The sequence below is a fragment of the Pongo abelii genome, chromosome 1, assembly GCF_028885655.2.
Source record: "Pongo abelii isolate AG06213 chromosome 1, NHGRI_mPonAbe1-v2.0_pri, whole genome shotgun sequence".
Taxonomy (NCBI): Eukaryota; Metazoa; Chordata; class Mammalia; order Primates; family Hominidae; genus Pongo; species Pongo abelii.
Genome location: NC_071985.2, coordinates 33,148,553 through 33,175,330, shown reverse-complemented (window position 1 = coordinate 33,175,330; position 26,778 = coordinate 33,148,553). Strand labels below are relative to the sequence as shown.

At 35.1% G+C, this 26,778-nt stretch overlaps 1 protein-coding gene across 1 annotated transcript in view; it reads right to left on the bottom strand.

The window, feature by feature from the left end:
* The window catches only part of USH2A (usherin), an 827,758-nt gene that overhangs the window by 641,810 nt on the left and 159,170 nt on the right, over positions 1-26,778 (bottom strand). The window contains exons 11-12 of the mRNA XM_024239307.3: positions 19,427-19,622; positions 16,530-16,660 (exon numbers count right to left, since the gene is read on the bottom strand). Coding sequence (XP_024095075.2) covers positions 16,530-16,660; positions 19,427-19,622 — 327 coding nt within the window. The remainder of the gene's footprint in view (positions 1-16,529; positions 16,661-19,426; positions 19,623-26,778) is intronic.

Below are 26,778 nucleotides of genomic sequence, written 5' to 3'. Positions count from 1 at the left end.
GGAGAGAAGAACTAATGTTCTATAGAATACATCTTCTCAGGAAACTCACTAAAAGCCAATGAGGCAATGTTGATATTGCTAAACAAAGTAAAAATTTAAAAAGCAAACTGAAGAATGTAGGAACAGGAAGTCTGTCCCGGAAATTGAGTGGTAGTTTAAGTGTTTCATTTGAACAGAAAATAAATATAAATGAGGGCAAAAGGAAATCATTTAATCAATGCATATATTCTTCAGAAAATTCTTTTCTTTCCTAAAGAACATCATAGACTTCTCTTTTATAAAATCTCTAACTCCTCTTCTTCCTTTCTGGAGAATTTATTGTTTCACATTGTTCTATATATCCACAAGCTATGCACTCTGTGAGTTTTAAAAGGTCATACTATACTAGCAACACCTCCCAGTTTCTACCACTTCTTTCAGAATTGCCATCACTAACCAGCTATTGTATACTGAATGATATCTACCAGTCTGTTCCTCTCCCCAATCCTTTTAATAAACTGCTATCAAATTAATTTTCATTCATTCCAATTTTTTTGTTTGTTTGTTTTAAGAGACAGGGTCTCACTCTGCTGCGTAGGCTGGAGTGCAGTGGCACGAACATAGCTTACCATAACCTCAAACTCTTGGCCTCAAGCAGTCCTCTCGCCTCAGCCTCCCAAAGTGCTAGGATTACAGGCATGAGCCACTGTGCCTTGCCTCATCTACTTTAATTCCGATGATAATAATCCTATGGTAAGGTGGTGAGAATGAAACACCTGGGTACACAAAAGAGGATGCACTTTCTGTAAGTAAAATTAAAATAATAAAATTCAGTTAAAGTTGTTTTGCTTTTAATTATCACCAAGTACTAGCAATTCTAAACAACTTTTGTGATACAATACGCTTCCCCACTGAGGTAGATTGTTTCCACTGCCTCTTATGTACTTGGTACACCTCTGTGTCACTCCTGTGCTCAGAAATATTCAATAGCTCCCTATTGCCTAACTAGTGAAGTCCAAATGCCATGAGGTGGTTTCCACATGTCTCTGCAGTCTCACATACCATTACTAACCCTACCTCAGTGACAGCCCCAGAGTTTCTATAGGAAGGGCAGCGTGGCCAAAAATGTTGCTCAGGGATTTATCTTACAGCTGCATTTGCACATCAAACATCCCGTCCTTACTTAGAATATAAAGCAGTTTTGCATGGCTTTATGAAGGAGAGTAGTGTGAGGAGGGGAGTGTATGTGGGGGACTTGATGCTTGCCAAGCAATTTTTATACTCCCACTGTCTGTACAGTGGCATATTTTCTGCAAATAATAATAGTCTTACTTCTTTCTTGATATTCATGGCTTTTTGTTTTTTCATTTTATCCTACATTAGACTTCTGTTACAATTTTGAGTAGAAGTTATAAGAGCAAACCTCCTTGCTTTGTTCCTGATGTAGTGGTAAAAAAATTAACATTTATTGTTAACATAATATTAGCTATAGGGTTTTTGCAGATGCCCTTTTCACTTTAAGGAAGTTCTCTTCTATTTCTAGTAGGCAGAGGGTATTTATCATGAAAGTGTTTTGAATTCTTTTTCAAAGTTTTTTGATCTATTGAGATGATTACCTGGGAATTATTTTGTATTCTATTTATGTGGCTTACTACATTAATTGATTTTCAGATGTTAAACTAACTTTGCATTCCTGGGAGAAATCCAATCAGCCATGATGCGTTACCCTATTATATATTGCAGGATTCCACTTGCTAATATGCTGTTAAGGTATTTTACATCTATGTTCATATGGAATATTCTAATGGGCTTTTCTTTTAGTGCTTTGTTAGGTTATGAGATTAAAGTTAGGTAGCCCTCACAAAATGAGCTGAGAAATATATGCCCCTCCTTGGTTTTCTGAAAGAGTTTGTGTAGGACTAATATTATTTATTCCTTTATGTTAGTGGTGAATTCACCAGTGAAGCCATTTGGGACTGAGATTTTCCTTGTTGAAAGGTTTTTAGATATGAATTAAATGTCTTTAATATATGTGAGGCTATTTCTATTTTTTGTTGTTGGTTTTGTGTTAATTTGTTCATTTCATTGAGGACATCAGATTTATTAGCAGAGCTGTTCATAAAACTGTATTTTTTAATGTTTATAAAATGTGCAATGACACTGATGTCTCTTTTTTAAATTTCTGATGTTGGTAATTTGTGTTTTTGATGTTGGTATTATGTGTTTTCTGCTCATCAACTTTATTAACCTTTTCAAAGAACAAACTATTGAGTTTGTTCATTTTCACTATTTTTTTGTCCAATTTCTATTTGATTAATATCCACTCACGTTTTATTAATTATTTCTTTTCTTCTACTAATTTTGAATTGTTCTTTTTTCCTTTCCCATCATCAGTCTTCTGGGTAAGAAAACAGCTTCACTCTAATGTCCTGCCTGCTACATGTCGACTCGCTCATTTTGCTATTCATCCCTGCTCATTTTTAGTTCCTTTCTTCCCGGATTCATAAGAGACTTAAACTCCCAGAAAAATGCTGGGGCTGGGGTGGGGAGAGGAAAAATTATGTTTGTGTAATTGAATATTGTAGTGACTAGGCACAAAGTGAAGGAAGGATAGACATTGATGGGCAAAATAGGTTGAGAAAGAGGGAGAAATGGAAACCACAACCTAGGAAGACGAACAACAAAAGAGCTTGAGCTTTCAGTTTTTTCATGTATTTCATATGTTCAGCTTAAATTAGGCAGTAAAAGTCAAAAGAGACTCCAGGAGAATCAGGATCAATGGTTATGTGGCCACAGAACTCTTGGGTCTCTCTAAATCCCAGGATAAAAGCTGACAGAACTAAATAGCAACACAACAACAGCAAAGCCATTAAAAACGTTTACAATAAAACTAGGTGACCAGCTGTGCCCAGAAGCCTCCCAAAAAAAGCAGGTAGGAACACACCACCAACAGTCACAAAACCTGCATGGCATTAGCCCCTGTGTAGGAGAAAGCAGATGATAGTAAAGGGGTGTTGGACTTTTGAAAGACCTGAAAACTGGAGAACCCAAAGTTCAGTGAGCCAATTTGAAAATGGGCAATTGAAAATAGGAGAGGTTCTGCTGACCCAACAGCCAGTGACTGCAAGAGTTCTGCAGTGGGAACTGAAGAGCCGAGGGCAATCTAGCTTCCATAGACTCTCAAAACTCACTGACCAGGGCACACTTCCATGGCAAGGCCCCACACTGAGGAGAAATCATTGAGAGTGGATGGGTAAGGGTGGTTAAAATAGGATACACTTAAAGATAAAAATTCTGAAGTTAGGATTGGTTTCTCATTGGCAATGAAAAAAAAAAACCTCACATAGTTTATTTAAACATAATAATAATAAACAATACATTTCAAGGTTAAATTCAATTGAACACTTCGTGAGTGTTTCTGTTATTCACTGTAATATACACCTTGATATGCACAGTGCCTGGTACATAGGAACCTCCATATATTTGTTTGGTGACTAGATGAATTATTTGCAATTAAATGCTATATCACTGAAATATTTTTAGGAGATATTATCAAGTATAGGAGTTATAGAAATCACAATTTCTACTTAGTTTTGGCAGGGAGTTAATTATGACTTGTTAAATAGAGAATGCTTACCCCAAATTGTCCTCCAATCCAGAAAAAAAAAAAACAGCACACATTCATAGTTTTTAAAATATTTGACTCAATAAACCATACATACCATTTTTAAATACCTAAAAATTTTGAATATACAAATCTATAGTCAACATCTGTTCAGTGTATTCCAAAGTTGAGTCTTTTGATTTCCCACAGCCAAATATACCAGACCTAAAGAATTAAAAGTCCCTAAAGTTAAAACCAAGGAATCTTCATTTTTAAAAGGTTCTGTTGATGATTCTTATGAACACTAACATTTAAGAACTATTGCTTTAATACTTGCTACCTACTCTGCCACTGCACCAAGTCAATCAATTCACAGGGACTCAGTCTTACTCTCTTTTTCTTCTTAGCCATGCATCTCATCAAATTGTTGGTAGGTCCATCACTGAGCCTCAGAGAAACATAGCCTTTCTAAGCTTAGCCAGTGTTGAAGCATTTATACCTCCAAACATCTCAATATAAGTTCTAGAAATAGACTGGTTTCAGCAATACCTTTTTAGAAAAGGCATTTATGAAATATCTAATCATTTGCAACACTGCTGGTGCTTACACAAAAAATCTATATATTTATTTGTCTATATTTATACAGTATATTGTACTTGCTAGGAGCCTTCTCAGCCCTAAGATGTGGATTCTGAGACTTACCACATATTTCTAGTACAGATACAATAACTTTTTTCCTTAAGCTTCTGCCTCTCTAGAGAAGAAAAGTCCACATTAATGTAACAGGCTCCCTTTGTAAGGAACTCATTCCACTTCAAAAATAAATAAATGAATCTGCAGTGGGTTCTGCCACATATAAATGTCATGAATTGGAGAATGCCAGGTGAATAATGTACATCATAATACTTGTTTCCATTTAAGTGTTTTGTGATACTGCTGTTTATCATCTTGCTCAGCTGTCGAAAATATTCATTTGAGAAGAAAAGCTTCTACATTGGTGTAAAACCAAGAAGTCTTTTCTTTTCCAGTCTACAATGCCTGTCATTTGTCAGGCTGGTATATTTTTATATCTCCCTTCCCCCTCCAAAAGGCATTTCCAAGAAACTGTTTTCTAAACTTCCCCACGATAATCTCTAAGGAGTGTGCAAAAAGGTAAAATTCTGAAGCATGCTCAAATAAAACTATAGTAGGAAAGGAATATTTTTTTTCTCAATCTTTTGAGTGTTTAAGACAGAAAGAGTGTAAAGAGGTTCCCCACATACTGCTGTTCCCAGCAATGGTTACAGATTTGAATGGTTTTAAGAGGAAGCAATGTAATTATAGTCCTTCTAGTTCTCAAAGGGGTGTAATTTCACGTTGCATTATTCTCTCTCTCTTTTTTTTTTTTTTTTTTTTTTGGCTGGTTTAGGTCTATTTCGCTCAGAGGATATAAGCTATAACGTGTAAAAGATGCAGGTAATATATGTCACCATGTTAAATTAGAGCATTTCATAAATGTCATCTGAATGGCACAACTATACAGTGTGGTCTTATTGTAATTTGCTGCAAAATTAATATAGTAGTTATTAACAAGATGGTGTTTTGACTTTATCAAAATGAAAGATCTCACAGAAGCATTTATTTCTAACATGAATAAATGTATTTTCCATGTCTATAGTTAATGCTGTATAAAGATACACTTTTAGAAAAGTTAACTCATTTGGCTTAACTATCTGTTTTATTTTAGTACAAGTGGTAAAAGTTGCTAGGAACTTACACAGGAGAATGCCTGCTTAATATGTTAGTTAATTGAATACTTGAAAATATAAATTCCAAATGTATTTTGAGAGGAAGGTATCCATCTGAGATAAGGAAAACAAATAAATCAGGTTTTCTTAAAAGTAACTTTACAAAACATTCAAATTTCTTAGGTTATATATGTAAGATAAGTGGAATCTGTTATGCATTAAGCACTAAGGGAGGTACATTAAGTCTCTAATATCAACCAAATCTCTATTTGAGGAATGTGTTGGTTCCAATAAATTAATTTGCTGCTTCTTTATATGAACATTGCTATTTCCTATTTAGGAATTTTGTTTAATATTTAGGATGAAATTAATAGGATTTGATACAATAATTCACAAACAAATGGGTATGTTTCCTTCCTACTTTTGGATAGCGTAAGTAAATACCCAGTTTAGCAATCTGCTGTAGGGTTCCTCTTAAGTGCCGAACACTATGCTGAGTGCTAGGAACACATTTTTAGGTAGGAACCCTATGTCTCTAACCTCCAGCTGGGCATGAGCTTTGGAAATTCACAAGTTTTCAATTTCTGCACAACCTCCTTATTACTTGTGTGATATTGGAGGAATTATTTAATTTCCAAAAGGCTGGGTGTCCTCAACTTTACAGTGGATAAATTAATAACTGCTTTACCACCTTTGGTAAGGACTGAATTAATGAACTAGAATGCTTGGCATGTTTTTGTACATGATGAGTGCAAGACAAGTGGAACCTATGAGAATCTTACAGACTAGTTTCTGTCGTTTCTGTCCTCACACATTTTTAGCAATATGCCAATCTGTCTTGTACACCCCAAAATGCAGCACTCGATACATGGCACCAAAACAACATGTGGGTAAGTCAAGGTAGGGGCCAGGTTCTTTCGCCCAGCAGAAGCTGAGACAACATCCAGTCCAGGAGAATATTAGGAAGCCTCATCATTGGCTCTTTCTTGATTCTTGGAGTGTCCTTGCCTCTATAAATGATCAGCACATTGGTTTAGCGGGTGAGGAATGAAGGAGGCTGATTATATTCTGTTCCTCAATAAGCCAGTGTATTCGTCTGTTTTCACACTGGTGATAAAGACATACCTGAGACTGGGCAATTTACAAAAGAAGGGAGTTTATTGGACTTACAGTTCCATATGGCTGGGGAGGCCTCACAATCATGGCAGAAGGCAAAGAGGAGCAAGTCACATCTTACATGGATGGCAGCAGGCAGAGAAAGCTTGTGCAGGTAAACTCCCATTTTTAAAACCATCAGATCTCATGAGACTCATTCATTATCACAAGAACAGCACAGGAAAGACCTGCCCCCATGATTCAATCATCTCCCACCAGGTTGCTCCCACAACACGTGGGAATTATGGGAGCTATAAGATGAGATTTGGGTGGGGACACAGCCAAACCATATCAGTCAGTATCATCAAAAAGCACTGAGTCACTATGATGTAATGAATAATTTGTTTAAACAAACTTACTATTCTCATATCTGTCTATATCTACCTACTTACCTACCTACATATCTAAAAAAAATAGGGACTTACGTTAGGGACTTTCACTGGTCTCCCTACCTTATCACCATCACCTGTGGAGGTGGCTATAGCAGGGACTCTGGGACTACCAGCAAATATGTGGAGGAGTGGGGTCAGTGGAGGGAAAGGATGGAGACAAACGGCTCACTCCCACCTTGGGTCAGGATCAGACTGAGATCTCTAGATGTATGCACTTTAGGTGTGGATTCACAGACCCTTCTCTAGATATGTCAAAGTACAGAAGAGGCATCATCTAGGCCTGGGACTCTATTTGATTGATCTGAACTTAAGTCACACTAGATGAGGAAATGGAAAAGGACAGTTAACCTCCAACTCAGGATGCATGTCAAGTAATTCATGCATTAAGTTCAAGCAAACAAGAGGGAAGTGCAGTGGTGTCCTGGAAAGCACATTATATGTACCTGAACTAATAACCCAGCCTGTTCATAAGATAGACTTCTTTTCCATGGTGAAGTAATTATCATCTTTTTTGGTTCATGTATCCCTTTTGGATCTGATGAACAGTACTGAAAGCTCTCACCCTCAAAAATAGAGACAAAAGAAAAAAAAAGAAAAATACACAGACTTACAGTTGTATGACACAGACATAAATTGTATCCTACTCAATTTATACAGACATAAACTATACACTCACATAGTAACCCAAGGGATCCAAGGATTCCATGTTAGTTACTCCTCAATAATCATTATTACTCTTCATTTTCCTCTTTCCTATTAATATTAGTACTGTACTTTAGATATTCTCTCTGTCTTGACTTTGGCATCAGTATTTTTAGGATTCAGTGACTCAGAGCATTACTTTATGCCCCTCTCAAGATTTTGGCATTCACATAAGGAAGAATTACAACATTTCTTATGGAACAATAAGGCAAACATGCCATATCTTATGAGATTGGATTGAGTTTCAAATGACAAGTGCCAAAGGGAAAGTTCCCTTCCAGAACATAGAGCGCATGACACAGTCACTCAGGCCATTTGGGGCTGGCTTCATTCCTAAGTTATTATAACAAAATGAGACTTGAACTACTGCCTAATTTCCTTGTGTGTTCCCTAATATTATTAAGGATTGAAATTGCATGAATTTTTTAGATGTCCTTGAATTCAATTTTGCAGTTTATAATTCTGACATTGTTGACAACTTTTTTAGTGTGTGTTCTGTTATCCTGTTGACAATGTCTGGAAACATTTTTAGAAATCTTTTATAACATTATTTAGGCAAGGTAGACTTGACACAATATCTCCACATGTAATGATATTCCATAAACTTTGTCTCTATACTTGGAGCATGAGAAAATAATAAAAATTAAGATAATATATGCATGTGATTTAAAGATAAACAATGTGGGGTTTTGAAGTCAGAAAACAGTTCTATCATTCTTATTTACATTCCTATTCTTATGTGTAATTCTCTCTGGCTGTATATCAGGTTGAATGAAAATTCTCCTCTTTTTCTGACTATAAAAGTTATAAATAAAGCAGATTTGGAAAGACAAAAAAGTTTCTATAAAAGGAAAAATGTTTTTAAAACCAAAAAAGTTAACATTTTAAAGCATGCCTTTCCTTCCATATATTTTTAAAATAGATTTTTGCACTTGGAAACAAAACAAAACAAGCTTTCTCTCTTCTTCGTCCCTCTTCCTTCCCCTACTCTAATTTCTGAGACTTGAGTCCATTTTGTAGCAGGTACCAGTACCTTCTTTCTTTTTAATGTAAAATACTATTCCATTGTGTGATTATACTACATTTTATTTATTCATTCAGCAGTTGATGGACATTCTGACTATTATAAATAATGTGGCATTGACATTCACCAATAAGATTTTATGAGGATATATGATACATACAGAGGAGTGAAACTTCTGGGTCATACGGTAATTCCATCTTTAATATTTTAAGAAACACCAAGCCGTTTTCCAAAGTTGGTGCACATTTTACATTCTAATAAGCAGTCTATGAGAAGACTCCAATTTCTCCACATCCTCACCAACTTTTGTTTTTGTCTGTTTTTTTGTTTTGAGTTGTAATCATCCCACTGGTTGGGAAGTGGGCTTGCACAGTGGTTTTGATTTGCATTTGCCTGATGACTAATGATGTCAAAAATCTTTTTATGTGCTTGCTGGTCATTTTATATCTTCCCTGGAGAAATATCTATTCAGATTTTTTGCTCATTTTAAAACTGAGTTTTTTGTCTTTTGATTATTCACTTCATGTTCTTCATATATACTAAACAATCTTCTTATCAGATATATGCTTTGCAAATATTTTCTTCATTATTACATGTTTATTATATGCTTTGCAACTAATTCTTTGGGTTGTTTATTTCACTTTCTTGTTGGTGTGCTTTGAAATATTAATTCTAATGAAGTCCAATTTACACATTTTATCTTCTGTTTCTTAGGCATTTGGTGTCATATCTAAAAAGCCACTGGCTAATCCAAGGACATGAAGATTTGCATCTATATTTTCTTCTCAAGATTTTATAGTTTTAGCTTTTACATTCAATATTTTATTTAATTTGAATTAGTTTATATGTGAGGTGAGGCAGGAGTCCAACTTCATTCTTTTGCATATAAAATCACAATTGTCCCAGGACCATTTGTTAAAACGACTACACTTTCTCCACTGAACTGTCTTGGCACTGCTGTCAAAAATCAATTGACTATAAATATGAGGGCTTATTTCTAAACTCTCCATTCTATTTCAGTGAATATGTCTCTATGTCTATCTTTATCCCAGTACCATGCTGTCTTGATTACAGTAAATTTTGAAATTGGGAAGGGTGAGTTTTCCAACTCTTCTTTTACAAGGTTGTCTTGGACATTTTTGAGTCCCATGAATTTCAAATAAACTTTAGGATCATCTAGTTAATGTGTGCAAAGAAGGAAGGTGGGCATTTAACAAAGATTACAATAAATCTGTAGATCAATTGGATAGTGTTGTTAATTTAATAATACTAAGTTTTCTGATACATGAGCATTGGGTGTCATTCTATTTATTTAGTTCTTTAATTTATTTCAGCAATGTTTTATGGTTTTCAGAATATAATTTTATACTTCTTTTACTAAATGTTTTTCTAAATATTTTAATCTTTTAGTGATATTTTAAAAGAAATTTTCTTAATTTTATTTTCAGATTGTTCAGTGCAAATATATGGAAATATAATTGATCTTTGTGTATTGATATTGTACTCTGCAACCTTGCTGAATTTATTAGGTTTTTTTGTTGTTGTTGTTGTTGTTAGATGTAGTCTCGTTCTGTCGCCCAGGCTGGAGTGCAGTGGCGCCATCTCGGCTCACTGCAAGCTCCACCTCCCAGGTTCACACCATTCTCCCGCCTCAGCCTCCCCAGTAGTTGGGACTACAGGCACATGCCACTAAGCCCAGCTAATTTTGTTTTTGTATTTTTAATAGAGATGTGGTTTCACCATGTTAGCCAGGATGGTCTCCATCTGCTGACCTCGTGATCCACCCGCCTCAGCCTCCCAAAGTGCTGGGATTACAGGCATGAGCCACTGCACCCAGCCTGAATTTATTAGTTTTAGAACTTTTGAATTAATTCCTTAGGATTTTCTATCTATAAGATAATGCCATATGCAAATACAAATAACTTCTCTTTTTCCAATCTCAATGTCTTTTATTTCGTTTTCTTGTTTAGAACTTTCAGTGCAATGTTAGGGGATATTGTTATCTTGCTTTTGATCTTAGGAAAAAAGCATCCAGTTTCTCACTGAAATATTTGGATATATTAGTATTTTTAGCCCTCTACTTGTGATTTGTATATCTCTAAATAACATACCTAATTAATATCTAATGACTTTCTACTTGAAATTTAGAGAAATTAATGCATTTTTACTTTTTTCTATTTCTTTTTTATTCATAATTTCTAAATTTATATCTATCCATCCATATATAGAGAATCAATTTTATATTATTTATGTTTCATTTCATAGCCATTATGTCACATTTCCTTTGCCTATGGATTGAACCTTATACTTAATATAAACTAACTGTATTATGTTCACATTAAAATTATTCAGTACAAAACAAAAAATTGTGATTTGATCTTAAATAAAATTGAATTATTACACACCTATGTAAGGAAACTATCCTTGAAGACCATAAAAACCAATGGAAACTTTGAAAATATTTTTTGACTTATATATTTATTTCTTTGGATCATAATTGTTTGTCATTTCCTTTGTTTAATGTTGTCCCCAGTCTTACATTCCTTTTTCGCTTTGCATATTAAATATTTTAATATGGGGTTATGAATGGTAATGTTTTGACCATCTCTCAGTACAAAAAGAATCTTAACCTCATGTTGGTGCCATAGCTTGGATAGAACTGAGTATCAAGTTTTTCTTCAAAATGTCTTCTTTTGGGATTTTAAGGTAATTCTGAACTGTCTTCTAGTAATATTAAATTCCTAATGATGTTAATATGACTCTTATTTCCTTGTATCTCTCTCTCTGTCTCTCTCTCTATATATACATATATATACATACACACCTATATATATGTACATATATATGTAGTATTTTATTTTGAATTAATAATAAATTATTTCTGTTTCCAAATAAATCTGAGATAGTTTTACTGGAGCAATATGTGTTTGCTGTGTCTTCACCCAAATCTCATCTTGAATTGTAGTTCCCATAATCCCCATATGTCATGGGAGGGACCAGGTGGAGATAATTGAATCATGGGGGGCAGTTTCTCTCATCCTATCCTCCTGATAGTGAGTTCTCACAAGATCTGATGGTTTTATGAGGAACTTTCCCCCACCCTCACTTGGCACTTCTCCTTGCTGCCACCATGTGAAGAAGGACGTGTTTGTTTCCCCTTCTGCCATGATTGTAAGTTTACTGAGGCCTCCCCCTCCCTGAGGAACTATAAGTCAATTAAACCTCTTTCCTTTATAAATTACCCAATCTCAGGTTTGTTCCTACAGCAGAGTGAGAATGGATTAATACAGTAAATCAGTACTGGGTAGTGGGGTGCTGCTGTAAAGACACCCAAAAAAGTGGAAGCAACTTTGGGACTGGGTAACAGGCAGAGACTGGAACAGTTTGGAGGGCTCAGAAGAAGACAGGAAAATGTGGGAAAGTTTGAAAGAGATTTGAGGGCTCAGAAGACAGAAAGATGTGGGAAAGTTTGGAACTTCCTAGAGACTTGTTGAATGGCTTTGACCAAAATGCTGATAGTGATATAGACAATAAAGGCCAGGCTGAGGTGGTCTCAGCTGGAGATAAGTAACTTGTGGGGAACTGGAGTAAAGTTCACTCTTGCTTGGTTTTTGCCCCTCCCCTGGAGATCTGCAGAGCTTTGAACTTGAAAGAGATGATTTAAGGTATCTAGTGGAAGAAATGTCTAAGTAGTAAGAGTTAAAGAGGAAGCAGAGCATAAAAGTTTGAAAAATTTGCAGCCTGACAATGCAGTAGATAAGAAAAACACATTTTCTGGAGAGAAATCCAAGTTGGCTGCAGAAATTTGCATAAGTAACAAGAAGCCAAATGTTAATCCCCAAGACAATGGGGAAAGTGTCTCCAGGGCATGTCTCATCAGCCCCTCCCATCAGAGGCCTGGAGGCCTAGGAGGAAAAAATGGTTTCAGGGGCCCAGGGCCCCCCTGCTGTGTGCAGTCTAGGGACTTGGTGCCATGTCCCGACTGCTCCAGCTGTGGCTAAAAGGGCCAACATACAGCTCAGACCATTGCTTCAGAATGGCAGCCCCAAGCCTTGACATGGTGTTGGGCCTGCGGGTGCGCAGAAGACAAGAATTGAGGCTTGGAAACCTCTGCCTAGTTTTCAGAGGATGTATGGAAACACCTGGATGTCCAGGCAGAGGATGTGCTGCAGGGGCAGAGCCCTAATGAAGTACCTCTGCTAAGGTAGTGTGGAAGGGAAATGTGGGGTCAGACTCCCCCACACAGAGTACCCACTGGGGTACTGCCTAGTGAATCTGTGAGAAGGGGGCCAGCATCCTCCAGACCTCAGAATAGTAGATCCACCAACACCTTGCATCGTGTGCCTGGAAAAGCCACAGAAATTCAATGCCAGCCTGTGAAAGCAGCCAGGAGGAGGGCTGTACTCAGCAAAGCCACAGGGGCTGAGCTACCCAAGGCTGTGGGAGCCACCTCTTGCATCAGCATGCCCTGGATGTAAGATATGGAGTTAAAGGAGATCATCTGGTAACTTGGAGGTTTAATGACTGCCCCATTGGGTTTCAGACTTGCATGGGGCCTGTAGGCCCTTTGTTTTGGCCAATTTCTCCCATTTGGAATGCGTGTATTTACCCAATACCTGTACCCCTATTGTTTCTAGGAAGTAACTAACTTGCTTTTGATTTTACAGGCTTGTAGGCAGAAGGGACGTGCCTTGTCTCAGATGAGACTTTGGACTTGACCTTTTGAGTTAATGCTGGAATGAGTTAACACTTTGGGGGACTGTTGGAAGGGCATGATTTTGTTTTGAATGGTGAGGACATGAGATTTGGGAGGGGCCAAGTGTGGGTTTGGCTGTGTCCCAACCCAAATCTCATCTTGAATTGTAGTTCCATAATCCCCATGTGTTGTGGGAGGGACCAGGCGGAGATAATTGAATCATGGGGGCAGTTTCTCCCATCCTGTTCTCATGATAGTGAGTTAGTTCTCATGAAATCTGACGGTTTCAAAAGGGACTTTCCCTGTTCCTCGCTCGGCACTTCTCTCTTGCCTGCTGCCATGTAAGACATGCCTTTGCTTCTCCTTTGCTTTCAGCCATGATTGTGAGGCCTTCCCAGCCATGTAGAATTGTAAGTCCATTAAATCTATTCTTCTGGCCAGGCATGGTGGCTCATGCCTGTAATCCTAGCACTTTGGGAGGTGAGGTGGGTGAGATTTGACACCAGTCTGGCCAACATGGTGAAACTCTGTCTCTACTAAAAATACAAAAAAAAAAAATTAGCCAGGCATGGTGGTGAGCATCTGCAATCCCAGCTGTTCAGGAGGCTGAGGCAGGAGAATAGCTTGAACCCCAGAGGTGGAGGTGGCAGTGAGCCGAGATCATGCCACTGCACTCCAGCCTGGGTGACAGAGTGAGACTCTGTCTCTAAATAAATAAATAAATAAATAAAAACCTATTTTTCTTTACAACTTACTCTGTCTCAGGTATTTCTTCACAGCAGTATAAAAATGGACTAATACATGGGGTATTCTATGTATTAGAATACTATGTATTAGAATGGGGTAAACTTTAAAGAGTAATTAACACCAGTTCTGCATTTCTTATAGAAAAACAACAGGAAGGAAGATTTTATAATTCATTTTATGAGAGTATTATCCTAATAACAAAATGAAACAAACACAATATATAAAAACAAAACCATAGAGCAATATTTCCTATGAATACAGATGTAAAATCCTTAGCAAAATTTTAGCAAATAAAATTTAACAGTATATGAAAAGAATTACACATAAAGACACACACAAAGGTGGTTTTATTCCAGGGATGCAATGCTGGTTCAAGATTTGAAAAGCAACCAATGTATTCTATTTTACTAACAAACTAAAGAAAAAAAGATCAGGTGATCATAATAATTGATGCAGAAATAGCAGCTGACAAAATTCAACGCCATCCATAAAAACCACTCTCAGAAAAACTAGGAATAGAGAAAAATTTCTCCAACTTAAAAAATAACACTATCTACAGCTAATATCCTGCTTATAAATGGTACAATCTTTCATAATTCCATCCAATAATTAGCTCCACTTTATAAGATGTTAAGAAAGAAATCTAGAGCCAGTAGTATGCTGGAGTACACTGCACTGGCTCATAAGAGCAGATTAAGTACATCTCTTCTGAATTCCATGTTCAGTGACATCTCATTGGTAGATTGAAATTGATTATGGTGGCCTTTTTTTTCTTAGTCAGTTGTTAATTATTTACAAGCACAGAACCACCCAAAGTTGTCTAGCATCCCTATAAAATGGACTTGAGATAGAATTTTGAGTTCAGAAAAATCAGGTTTCAATTTCTTGTAGATCTGAATGGTGAAATGGAGAGACAAATCTGATGCACTGTAACTCCTGTAGGTTAGACACATAACTGAGATTCTGGGAGGTAAAACCATAGTTTACAGTCTTCCTATACTATATAACAAAGCTCTTGACCTTAGATTTTCAGGGAGAAAAACTGTTCTGCAAGTGAAAATTTACATAATGCTCAGATTATTGTAATGACCATTTAAAATAACAATCTAAGATCAGTGCTCAGATAATCTATTTTTATTCATTCAACATTTATGTGACAAATACTTATTGGGGGCTTTTTATATGACCAAAACTCTTCTGTTTATGCTAGACAGAGAGAAAAAGAAAAGTAAACAAATAAATTAATTTTACAAAGCCTGTAATGAGAGTAACATGGGATGATATGAAAGACCTGAGAATGTTTTGTAATTGGGTGGTCAGCAAAGATATCTCAAAATATGATATATCAATATTTGAATGATAAGCAAAAGATAGCCATGCTGAAAACTCAGGGTAGATGTGTAAAAATAAAATATAAAAATACAGTCAGAGTTTACTAATGAATATACGGAAAACTGTAGTATGGCTTTCTGAGAAAATAGTCCCTCAATATTATAAAATAAAAATAGTAGAAATTGTCTTTATTAATAATTTTTCTACTCTTCAGCTTTCTAATGAAGCATGTAATGCCCCCTTATTAACACATGATGGTTACTCTGAAGGTCTTTGAATCCATATTTTGTCTTGGTTTACATTTGTCTTTTATTTGGGAAAGCAATTTTTAATGAATTCTCAAAATTATAGGAGAAAGATATTTTGTCTTGTATGTATTATGTTCACAATATGACTTTTTAACAAATGTTCTATAACTGGATTGTGGTTTATGCTCCTAGCCCTATTTATTTATAACAGAATATATAATTGTTTAAAATTAATACAATCATTGAATTGATTCTTCAAAGTAAATTTCTCCTTTACCGATTTTCACAATTTTCACTTATTAGTATTATCAGAACAGGTAAGAACTTCAGCTTAAATAAGAAGCCTGTTTTCCTGCTTGAGGTAGGATACATGAACTGAGGTTAGTTAGAATCTGTGTGCATGTAGGCTAGACATCGATATTTGTGATGTAAGTAAAAAGAATGTTTTAAAATTATAAAAAAATCCATTGTACTTTTAAAAGGGAAAGTTAGACTAAGAAATTGAGAAGCGAGGCTATCATAATTTCCATTTGGCCCTAAGTGTAAGTGACTTTTGCTATATGATCTTCTATGGAATTTTTGGAGAAACTATTCTTGTTTATTTATATCATGTATTAATATTAATTCACCAATAATTCCAAGACATATACCCCAATTTACTTGGAACCTCTACCCTTCGATTTTTTGACATTTGTAAAATTAAAACTAAAATAAGCCTTTTTATATGCAAAGCACCACCGAACTAGTGCTATATTTCATGTCCATACTAAAAGTTGCACAGGAACAACCATCTCTTTGAAATGCAAATGCAGATAGAGGATTTCCTGGTAAATGCAGTCTTCAATTCTACTAGTGAAATAACATCCAAATAAGTTTCTGGCAGACAGAGTAATCCTTTACCTTAAATACTCAGAAAAACTCACCTGATCGCAAAGAATGCTACCATTTCTAGTGCCAACTTTATCACAGTCACAGGGTTTGCAAACATCTATGGCCGAAGGATCTGCACCAACTTGTCGGAAAAAGTAATCCTTGCACAGCTCACAGTTCCTTCCTGCATCAGGGAAAGGTTATGCATGTTGACTTCTAATTCATTAAAATCAGCTGCATAATTCAAAATTAAAGACTATATTCCTTTGAGGGAATTCTATAATTTTCGGGACGTCCATTTTAATGCACCTTTCATCTCTACCTGCCAATTTAGTGATCCAGAGCATATGAAACAATGAACCTGTTACAAACTGTGCTTTACTTCATTAAACTCCCATCTGTTATATAATACCACACTTCTAAAAAGCTGTGCTTTATAAGGGCCCATACATTTGGAAAGAGTTTGTTCCTAAACTTAAAACTTTATGTCTAGGGCCAGGCACTTTATCTAAATTCAATACAGTAGGAGAAATTTCTACATACGTGGTAGATGATACTTATATAGTAAGAAGCAAGCAAGTATGTAGTATTGGAAATATTTTTCTAGAACTCAATCATGTAAAATGGGAGACTTCTCTTAATATAATTTATTATTCTGTAGTTAACACAATTAAAAGCAAATGATTATGTTAGTGGCCATTATTTTTCATTTCAAAGATTGAAATAGAAATTCATTATATTTAGAGATACCAAGTACTTTTCATACTAAATACTAGAATAGCCTGACATTAGATATATCAGGTAATTCCTATGGTTTATAATTTATAATTACAAATTTCCTTTGCTATATTATGTAATAAAAAAAAACCTAAACTACAAGGAGTTTTTAAAGTGAATGTGACTAGTATATAAGATAATTGAAATAAGCTGAAATAAAACTCAAGACTATCAATTCCCCCTTTTAGCATGATGTACTTTGCTCAAAAAATATTGAAATTGCCCCAATATTAGAAGACTACAGAAATAATCAATAATCAATAATATGAAAACACATATTCTGATAGATATTGGCTATTGAGCTAGTTAAAAATTAAATTGATTTATAATATTTCTAGACTATTTCCATTTACATATGCTGTTGACTCCCAAATCTATATCTCCAATCTAGAAATCTCTCTTTTATTTATCAATTAATGAATATTTATTGCGTGATTACTATGTACCAAATACTGTGCTAAGTGCTGTGTAATACAGTAGTGAACTAAATACACAATACCCATTGCATCTCTTTCACAAAACTCTCTTACAGTCTAGGAGGTAAGAGGAATCTTAACTAAATAATACCAGGAGTAATACACATTTATACACCATGATAAGCATAGTTGTCACTAACATGTATAAGTGATTCTGATCTTCTCTAAAGCATCATGAGAGGATTTCCTTGAAGCAAAGAGCTTCAGAACTGTGTTTTCAACTGCCCCCAGGAGTTTCTCCTATGTCTCTTGGAAACTGAGTGAACATATCCACAATAGACCTTGCCATCTCCTCCCTCATCTCAATCCTCCTGTATTTTCTATCTCAATGGCTGTCACCAATGTTGAGCCTACTGCTCAAGCTAGAATGTAATGTTAGGTATCAGTCTTGGCTCTCCTTCCTTCCCTTGCCTACACTCTGCTCACAAAACACTCACTTTTTTATCCTAAATATCTCTTGGATCCATTTCTCTCTATCCATACCATCTGAAATGTATTCTGACATCATTTCTCACCTGGACTATTGCAGCACCTCACTAACTTGTTTTCCCCAACCACTCTAACCTTCTCCAATCCATTTTTTACTTTATAACCAGGTGTATCTTTTAATAACAAGTAACTGATTATGCCCCTTTCCCATATAAAACCCTTAAGTGTCATCTCCTTGACCTTAGATAAAAGCCAAATGCTTTATCATGGCTCCAGAGTCCTCTATGATCTTGCCCTGCCTTCGTTCCTAATATCTCTTACCACCAGCCATTTGCCCATCTTTCGGTTTTTCTAAGGTGTCATGTTTCTCTCTCCTCTAGGCCACTGCACAAAATGTTTCCCTAATTGTAAGCCTTAGTTCACCATCCTAATCCTTCAACTGGTTAACTCCTACTGTCCTTGCCCTATCTTAGCAATCATCAGACAACTTTGTAATCATTCCTTTCAATAGTCTGTCTTTCCCACTGTACAATAACCCAAAGACAGAAAATTCATTGTCTTATTCATCTTCATGTCCCCAGCACCTACCCAAGATCTTGTGATATTTAAGTTATCAATAATTAGCTGATAAATGGATTCATGCTTAAGAGTACCACTTTGAAACCCATCAGATATATGCTATTATATTTTACAAATTCAGATGTTGGCCATTTCTTGCCTTTCAAAAAAAGGATGGTATTTTTCAATGACTAGTCAAAGGCTTTGTAATTTTAGAACAGGACTTTGATTATCATCATCTCCATTTAATTAGTGTTTTCAAAAAGAGTATTCTCAGATTACCAGTGTCCATGCCAAATCTGAATGAATGCAATCTCCACATGAGCATCCAGACATAAAGGACAATAAAGGGGACAAAAGGAAACTGATTTTAAGGATATGTGTTCAACGTAAGCATTCCTGAGTTATTCTAAATATGGTTGTGGTTTAGTCAAATGGTGTGAACTCTTTAAAAAACAAAACAAAACAACAACAACAACAACAAAGTCCTTTTCCTGAAAAGATATAGTTTAAGACAAGAGTGCTATTTCTGAAAACTACCTAGTGATTTGGAAATAGGAAGATTTGGTGAAGTAGCTTTGATTTTCGAACTTAAAGGTATGAAAGTACATCCTTAAATAAGATAGCAATAACATAATTTAAAATAATATGCATTGTAGATAGAAGCACACAGGCCTCCAAACCAACTCAGGAATTTATTTGCTACTTACCTGTAGTGTTATGCTCACAAGCATCACAAACTCCTCCTCCCCCTCTGAAGTGCTCAAAAGGAAATGGGTCTACAGAGATGTTGTAATGGCAGCTTTTGGAATGGCTGTTGCATTGACAAGGTTTACAATTGAAAGCGTAAACTTGATCACCTTGGCGGAAAGACTTGTCATTATAAAGAGGCAAGCAGCGATCACACTAGAACAAAAAATATCAGAACAGTAAAGAAAATAAAGCTGTGATTTTCTTTCATTTTATTGATACGTTAGGCCTTTCACCAGAAGTAAAGCACATATAAGTGAGTTAAAAGTCAGCAATGATTTTATTTGAAAAATATTTCGCAAGTCAGAAATAGCATATTTATGTGCATGGTAGGGTGGAATTGTAAAAGTGACCATGCAAGCTTGAACCATGCAAAATGATCTTTTTTTCTTAATTTTTAATTTTTGTGGATACATAGTAGGTGTATGTATTTATAGGCTACATGGGATGTTTTAAAAAGACATACAACGCATAATCATCACATCTTGGAAAATGGGGCATCTATCCCCTCAAGTGTTTATCCTTTGTGTTACAAACATGCAAAGTGATCTTAATAATCAACAGGAAAGGTTATGATAGTTCTAAGACTTCGTAAAACTTCAACATGTTAACAACTCCCCAGTGCCAGTTATAAATGTAAAGAAATAAACCAGTAAAAACAACCGTTTATTTAGTACTCTGTAATTTAAAACATTAAAAACTTGCAGAAGTTGTTTTACTTTTACTCCTTTGTAAAATACTCACTAAAAGTACTTTGAACAGTGCTTGCCTTCATCTCACCTATAACTTACCACACTGAACACAAACATCTTTTTTTTTTTTTGAGTTGGAGTCTCGCTCTGTTCCCCAGGCTGGAGTGCAGTGGCATGATCTCCGCTCACTGCAACCTCTGCCTCACGGGTTCAAGTGATTCTCCCGCCTCAGCCTCCCGAGTAGCTGGGACTACAGGCGCCTGCCACCACGCCCGGCTAATTTTTAGTATTTTTAGTAGAGACACGGTGTCACCACGTTAGCCAGGATGGTCTCGATCTCCTGATCTTGTGATCTGCCCGCCTCCGCCACCCAAAGTGCTGGGATTACAGTTGTGAGCCACCACACCCAGCCACATCTTTTCTTTGCCTTAGTGAATTGTCACGCTTCTTTCTAAGTTTGAATCAGCTCCAACATTTTAACTTTTATGCTTTTAGTGTTGTGAAGTACCCATGAGAATTCGTCTAATGTGAAGTGTTTGAGTGTCACTTCCTCCAGGACATCTTCACCCTATTCGTGGCAAGCACTTTCCTCACTTATGTTAAGTTCACCTTCACTAAGTAGCTCTGGCTACATATTCAGAATCTCTCAAACCTCGGTAGTGACTATTTCTTCTATGACTCCACTTAGGTTCAATCTCAATTTTACTTCAAGTATTTTCTTTGCAGTGCTTTCCTCTTTGCTGTCCAATTCCTCTTCTTTTTTGAATATCTGTGTTTGTAAAGTGTCACTTGGGTTTATCACTCACAAGGAGGCAACACAACCACACGCTTCTCTGTCTATGAATAAACTGAATGATAAATGTGTAGTGCGCAATCACCAACAGATACTGAAAAAAATAAACGTGATTGGTCACTGACCACAATGTGCATCTGTTATTTTATGTGGTAATTTGTGGACTGCAGAGCCAGCAGCAATGTTTGTTTATGTAATTACTCACAGTAATATTCAATGTTACCTGACACTTGAGCTACATTTTTGGAGGACTGGTAGCATTTAACTAAACTATGATAACTGATATTCATGCATATCAGAATTGTGTAAGGAGAGAACTGACTGTATAACTGTAAGATAAAATTTACTCAAATTACATAATAGGTCTGTTATGTATTGGAACAAATAAACCCGGATATATGTTTTATAATTAATTATTTTAACTTTCTAATATAAATACAATTTATGGACAAAGCAAAATTTTTTCCATAGATTTAAATAACAATTCAACTGAACTGAGTTTAGTATAACTATAGACATAATAAAAGTATTCTTTATAAAACAAAGGCAGGAGGTAGAAAATTAAAAGCCCTGATACTTTGACTAGCAAATGATAAGTCAAAATGTCAACATGAGACAATTTCTTTCAAATTTGTATATGCATATATTTTTTCTTTTCAAAATTATGAATATACATGGGTATTGTGTTATTAAAAATCATGTATTTTGTATTACTATATAGTTTTGTATTATTAAACGTCATGTATTTTGCTGCATTATTTCTTATATTTCTCATAAAATAACATTCAACCCTTCTGCAATCATTACACATTTAGTTTTTTTTCCATTTTATTTTGGGGATGGGGAGTGGATATATATCTAAGTATTACCTTAAGAAAATTATGAGATGAAATTACATTATCAAAGAGTATAGACATTTTAAAGATTTTGTTAAATATGGTCAAATTCCTTCTAGAAAAATTAAACTCATGCTCACACCAGCAATATCTGAGAATGTCCATTTTCTTGTGTTCTGCCCATAATTGTTATATATTCACTATTTTGATTTTAGATAATATGTCAATTACTGTTTTAGTATTTATGTCTTTGGACACTAGTAATGCCAAACAATCTTCACCTAGTTCTTGGTTAGATATTGTCCTTTTTGAGAAAATTATTCATTTTTCTTTAGTATACTCTTTTTTAATTGACTTTAGAGATTTTATCAGATATTAGAATTTTCCTTTGCCTGTAAAACAGTGAAGATTTAGTTCATAATTTTAAATATACATTTATATTTATTTTCTTCCCCTACTTTATTGGCCAGAATTTTCAGCATAATAGTTAATTTATATGGTATAGTAGTGTGATAGACATAATTATCTTTTTACTCATTTTAATGAAAATGTCTATAAATGTTACAGCTTTTATAGTATTGATTATTGATTTTACATAGACAATTTTTATCATTTTAAAGAAGAAATTGCTACTTCAAAACAACCAATATGGATTTATGTAAAAAAATAAAAAAATTGTCAATTTTATTAAATGTTCTGATTTGTTTGACCTATTGAATTGATAAATTATACAATAGGTTAGTAGGCTAACTGGAGTCTGTGCTTGCATTTTTTAATAAACCCAACATCATTAATAGTAAATAATGCCAAGTAAAAAAAAAATTAGGAGTTTTACATTTATAATCATAAATGAGGTTTATCTAGGTTTTATAAAGACTTTTATTAAAATAAACACACCTTAGAATTTTAATAGGTAATTATATGTATTTGTATTTATAAAGTTAATTTTAATATCTGAATGATCAGAAAATTATCATTTTGCACACACACTAAAACCAATTACATTTTATCAAATTATATTTCATGTAAAGTACAATAAATTCAAGGTAAGATTTATAATAAGTAAATACCAAGATTTCTGAAAATCATTTTTCTCACTCTCCATTTGCTGTGAAATACTTAATGTGACTTCCCTAAGTGCCCAGCATATGCCAGAGTTACATGTTAAATTATGAATCAGGAGAGTCAAACCGTGTAAAGTAATGTCTCTCTGTTTATCCATGATAATGGTCCTTTGCTCTTTGTTTTATATTAACATTGTTAAAAACTATTTTCACATTGGGACAACAAAGGTTATTCTATTGTTCTATTTTAATATAGAATAAATAGTAACAAATATTTAGTATTTTAGAACAGTTTGACATATTTCATAATCATTATTGGAACATACACTGTCAAAAGCATTTTTTTTTTTGGCCAGTATTTACTTTTCCCCACTAGTTCAATTTCTTCCTTTAACAATCTTAAAGGGAGAAGATAAAATATAAGAATTTAGTTGTCCAGTGTGTTGCTGTTTAATGGTATTCCAAAATTTTAGCATGAAAACAAAGTGAGTTTTTTCTACTTAGCTGAGGAGAGAGAAAAAGACAAAAGGGAGAAAAAATAATAAGAATGTAAACATTAGGTCACAATGTTTATATCACGTAGTGCTACATTTTAATAATTGGTAAAAAATAATTCACCCTTTTGGTCATTTTACAATGGTCAAGTTAAATTCTATGGTCAATTACAATATCACTGTAATATTCTTTTTGGAGTGATAAAGATTATCTTTCCCCACAGCCATGTGCAAACCTTTAGGCTAAGGTAGTTGTCCCTCTTCTCATCTCTCAGAGTACTCTATTAATACCTCAATCTTGCTCCTGTCACTCTACTGAAATGATTGGCTTATGTATATTTATCTTTCAGGAAATACAAGTTATTGACTTTATATTCTCTGTGTCATCCATGCATTAGGAGCATGATAGACAATTGCTAAGCTGTTAACTGGCAATTCACAATTAATAATGATATTAATGTCCAAAGAAAGTTGTTCTTGAGGGAATTTAGAGAGGAGACAGAATGAGAACAATTCACAAACAAGGTGACATTTATGGAAAGTCTTCAGAATTGACTGTTATGTGATGATTTGCAATAAAAACCACTTACAAATATAAAATGAAACTCACTTCATAAAAGAAGAATATGTGGCAACCATTAAAATATTGTCAGCTATGGGTCTTTAGCCAAAAAAATTTAAAGTGGGGAAATTGACCTCTTTACATTTCCCTCACCAGCAATGCCCATATGCAAATCAAATTTATTTCATAAAATCAAAAGTTAGAGATTTAGGTACAGGCTGAGAGTCAGACAGCTTAGTTCTATTACTGGTGCTGCTGTTTACTAACCGCAAAAAGGCCACTGTGAAAAGTAACATCAAATGCACACTCTCATTTGATGAGTATAGTCTCATTTGATGAGAGTATACTCTGGTTACTATATTAAACATTTAAAATGGGTTGTTTCATTGAATCTTTTAGGCCTGGGTGATACAATATCTCACATCTAATTTCTGTTTCTTGATTTGCTAGCCCTGTGTTCTTGAGTAATTGCCTGTACCTCTTTAATACTTATTTTTCTCACTCGTAACATGAGGGCAATAATACTTCTCTCATAAGGTTGCTGTAAAGACCAATCAGTTATCAAAGTGCTTGTCACACAGTTGGCCCTCAGCAAACTTGCCTACTACTTTGATCATTATTGGATTCACGACAGAGGATTAAAGAGGTTAAGTAACATGAACAATGACAATGGACAGTTAGTTAGTCCTAGAGTCCTCTTTACTTCTATGAATCTCAGTTTCTTCATCTTCAAAATGAAGATAACTTAATGGAATGTCCTACTTTTATCTGACTCAAAATAATCTTAGGATAAGTGGTAATATATAAATAATGCCCAAAACAAAGCCTGGAAGTTATTACATGCTCAAACCTGAAAGTCAGAAGATGGAAGAGGAGGAAAAAGAAGGAAGAGAGGGGTAAAAACCCAACAGAGTTGTTGATCTCAAGTTTGACTAGCACCAGCAGTATATGATTATCACTATGCTATATATAGTCTATAACCATTAAAAGGTGATTCTGTGATTCATAAATGCACTGGTCTATGATCTGCTGTGGAGGAGGTTGCCTACAGAGTGGAGCAAGAAGAAATTTATGACCAAAATTTATTTCTGGTTAATTTGATCATCTGTAGCTTTAACTACAGAGGAGGTCCTATCTATCGACAATACTTCCTAAGAGCCATCAGACATAACTATTACTTCTTCTAGTAGCCCTATGTGTGGGGAAGATATGTTCTGATCGGATAAATGAAAGAATAGATGAAAACTTGCCTTCTGACTTCTTGGATTTGAAGGAGAGAAATGAGCTCATTAAGCTGTCTTCCCCAGTTCAATTAGCCATGCAATTAACCTGATTCCCAGTATTTTAAAAACCCTATTCCATTGTAAAACTTTTGCCAAAGGCAAAATTTTGCTGTAACACAATGCCCTGAGCCTATTTTTCTCTCGACTTCAAAGCATTCTCATTGAAGAATTTGTTTACTCTATGGTGGTTTTTATTATTCAAGTTGTGCTTTCTTAAATATAAGTTGGTGGAAGTGATGAGATAGAAACTGTGGTCCTGTCATACTGATTTCAGATGCAGTTTGTCTTTTACAAAACAACTGCTGGCTGTTTGAGTTTGGGATATTGCCTACATGAGTTAGTGGAGCAAATCCAGCAAAAGCATTCCTTTGCTATTTCTAGGAAGACATTTTTGCTTTTTGATTATAATCTTTAAAAAATCTAATTTCAGATTTTATACTTAACATCAGCCCAAAAGCCATTATCAAAAAGCCTAATTGTAAATAAGACTGGACTACATGCTGTATCAACGTTCCAAAGACACAATCCTGGCTGCCTTAATGTTTAAAGCCAAAGACAAATTTTACCACTGACCCAAAGGAATGGTTCTGGTCCTGCCAAACTACTTGTTATTGAAAATGGCTGGCCTTTCTTTTGTGGAGAAAAAAACCCTGCAGATATATGGATAACCTGTTCTGTTTTCCTGAAGAAAACAAGCATAGCTGTTATTTTTTGATCCTCAAATTAATATTTTTTAGATTATGATAATACCTGGGTGAAAGGAATTTGTAGAAAGGGCCAGTGCAGGAACACTGCTTGTAGGAGAGGAGTTTATCCATTCCTTTTAGGAGGAGCAACATATGTATACATTCCACAGGACCCAGAAATTCCACTGATAATTTAGGAGAATACTTTTTCTTTCTTTTTTTTTTTTTTTTTGAGACGGCGTCTCACTCTGTTGCCCAGGCTGGAGTGCAGTGGCGCAAACTTGGCTCACTGCAAGCTCCGCCTCCTGGGTTCACATCATTCTCCTGCCTCAGCCTCTCGAGTAGCTGGAACTACAGGTACCCGCCACCACACCCGGCTAATTTGTTTTGTATTTTTAGTAGAGACAGGGTTTCACCGTGTTAGCCAGGATGGTCTCCATCTCCTGACCTCGTGATCCACCCGCCTCAGCCTTCCAAAGTGCTAGGTTTACAGGCGGGAGCCACCGCGCCCGGCCGAGAATATGTTTTTAAAGCTGCTTGATAAAGATTTTCTGTTTTAATAATGGGGTGTTGATAATACTGAAGAGAAGGAAACAAATTAAATGCCCAAGAGCAAGAGAGTGGTTTAAGATGTCCCACTTCCTAAAAAAAATAAGGCTAACATTTATAAATATAAATAGAGAAATATATTCATGATACAGTTTGAATTGAAAATCAAGTTAAAAATAATATATAGAGTATAATCCTCTATTCTAGATAAAGGTGGACTTATCTATAGATATAAATATGCCATTTTAAGAAGATAGAGATAGATGAGACAGGTTTACTAATAATAACAATAATATAATGCCTGAAAGTATATAAACTAAGAGTATTGGCTGGGGTTACCAATGGGTGGTAGG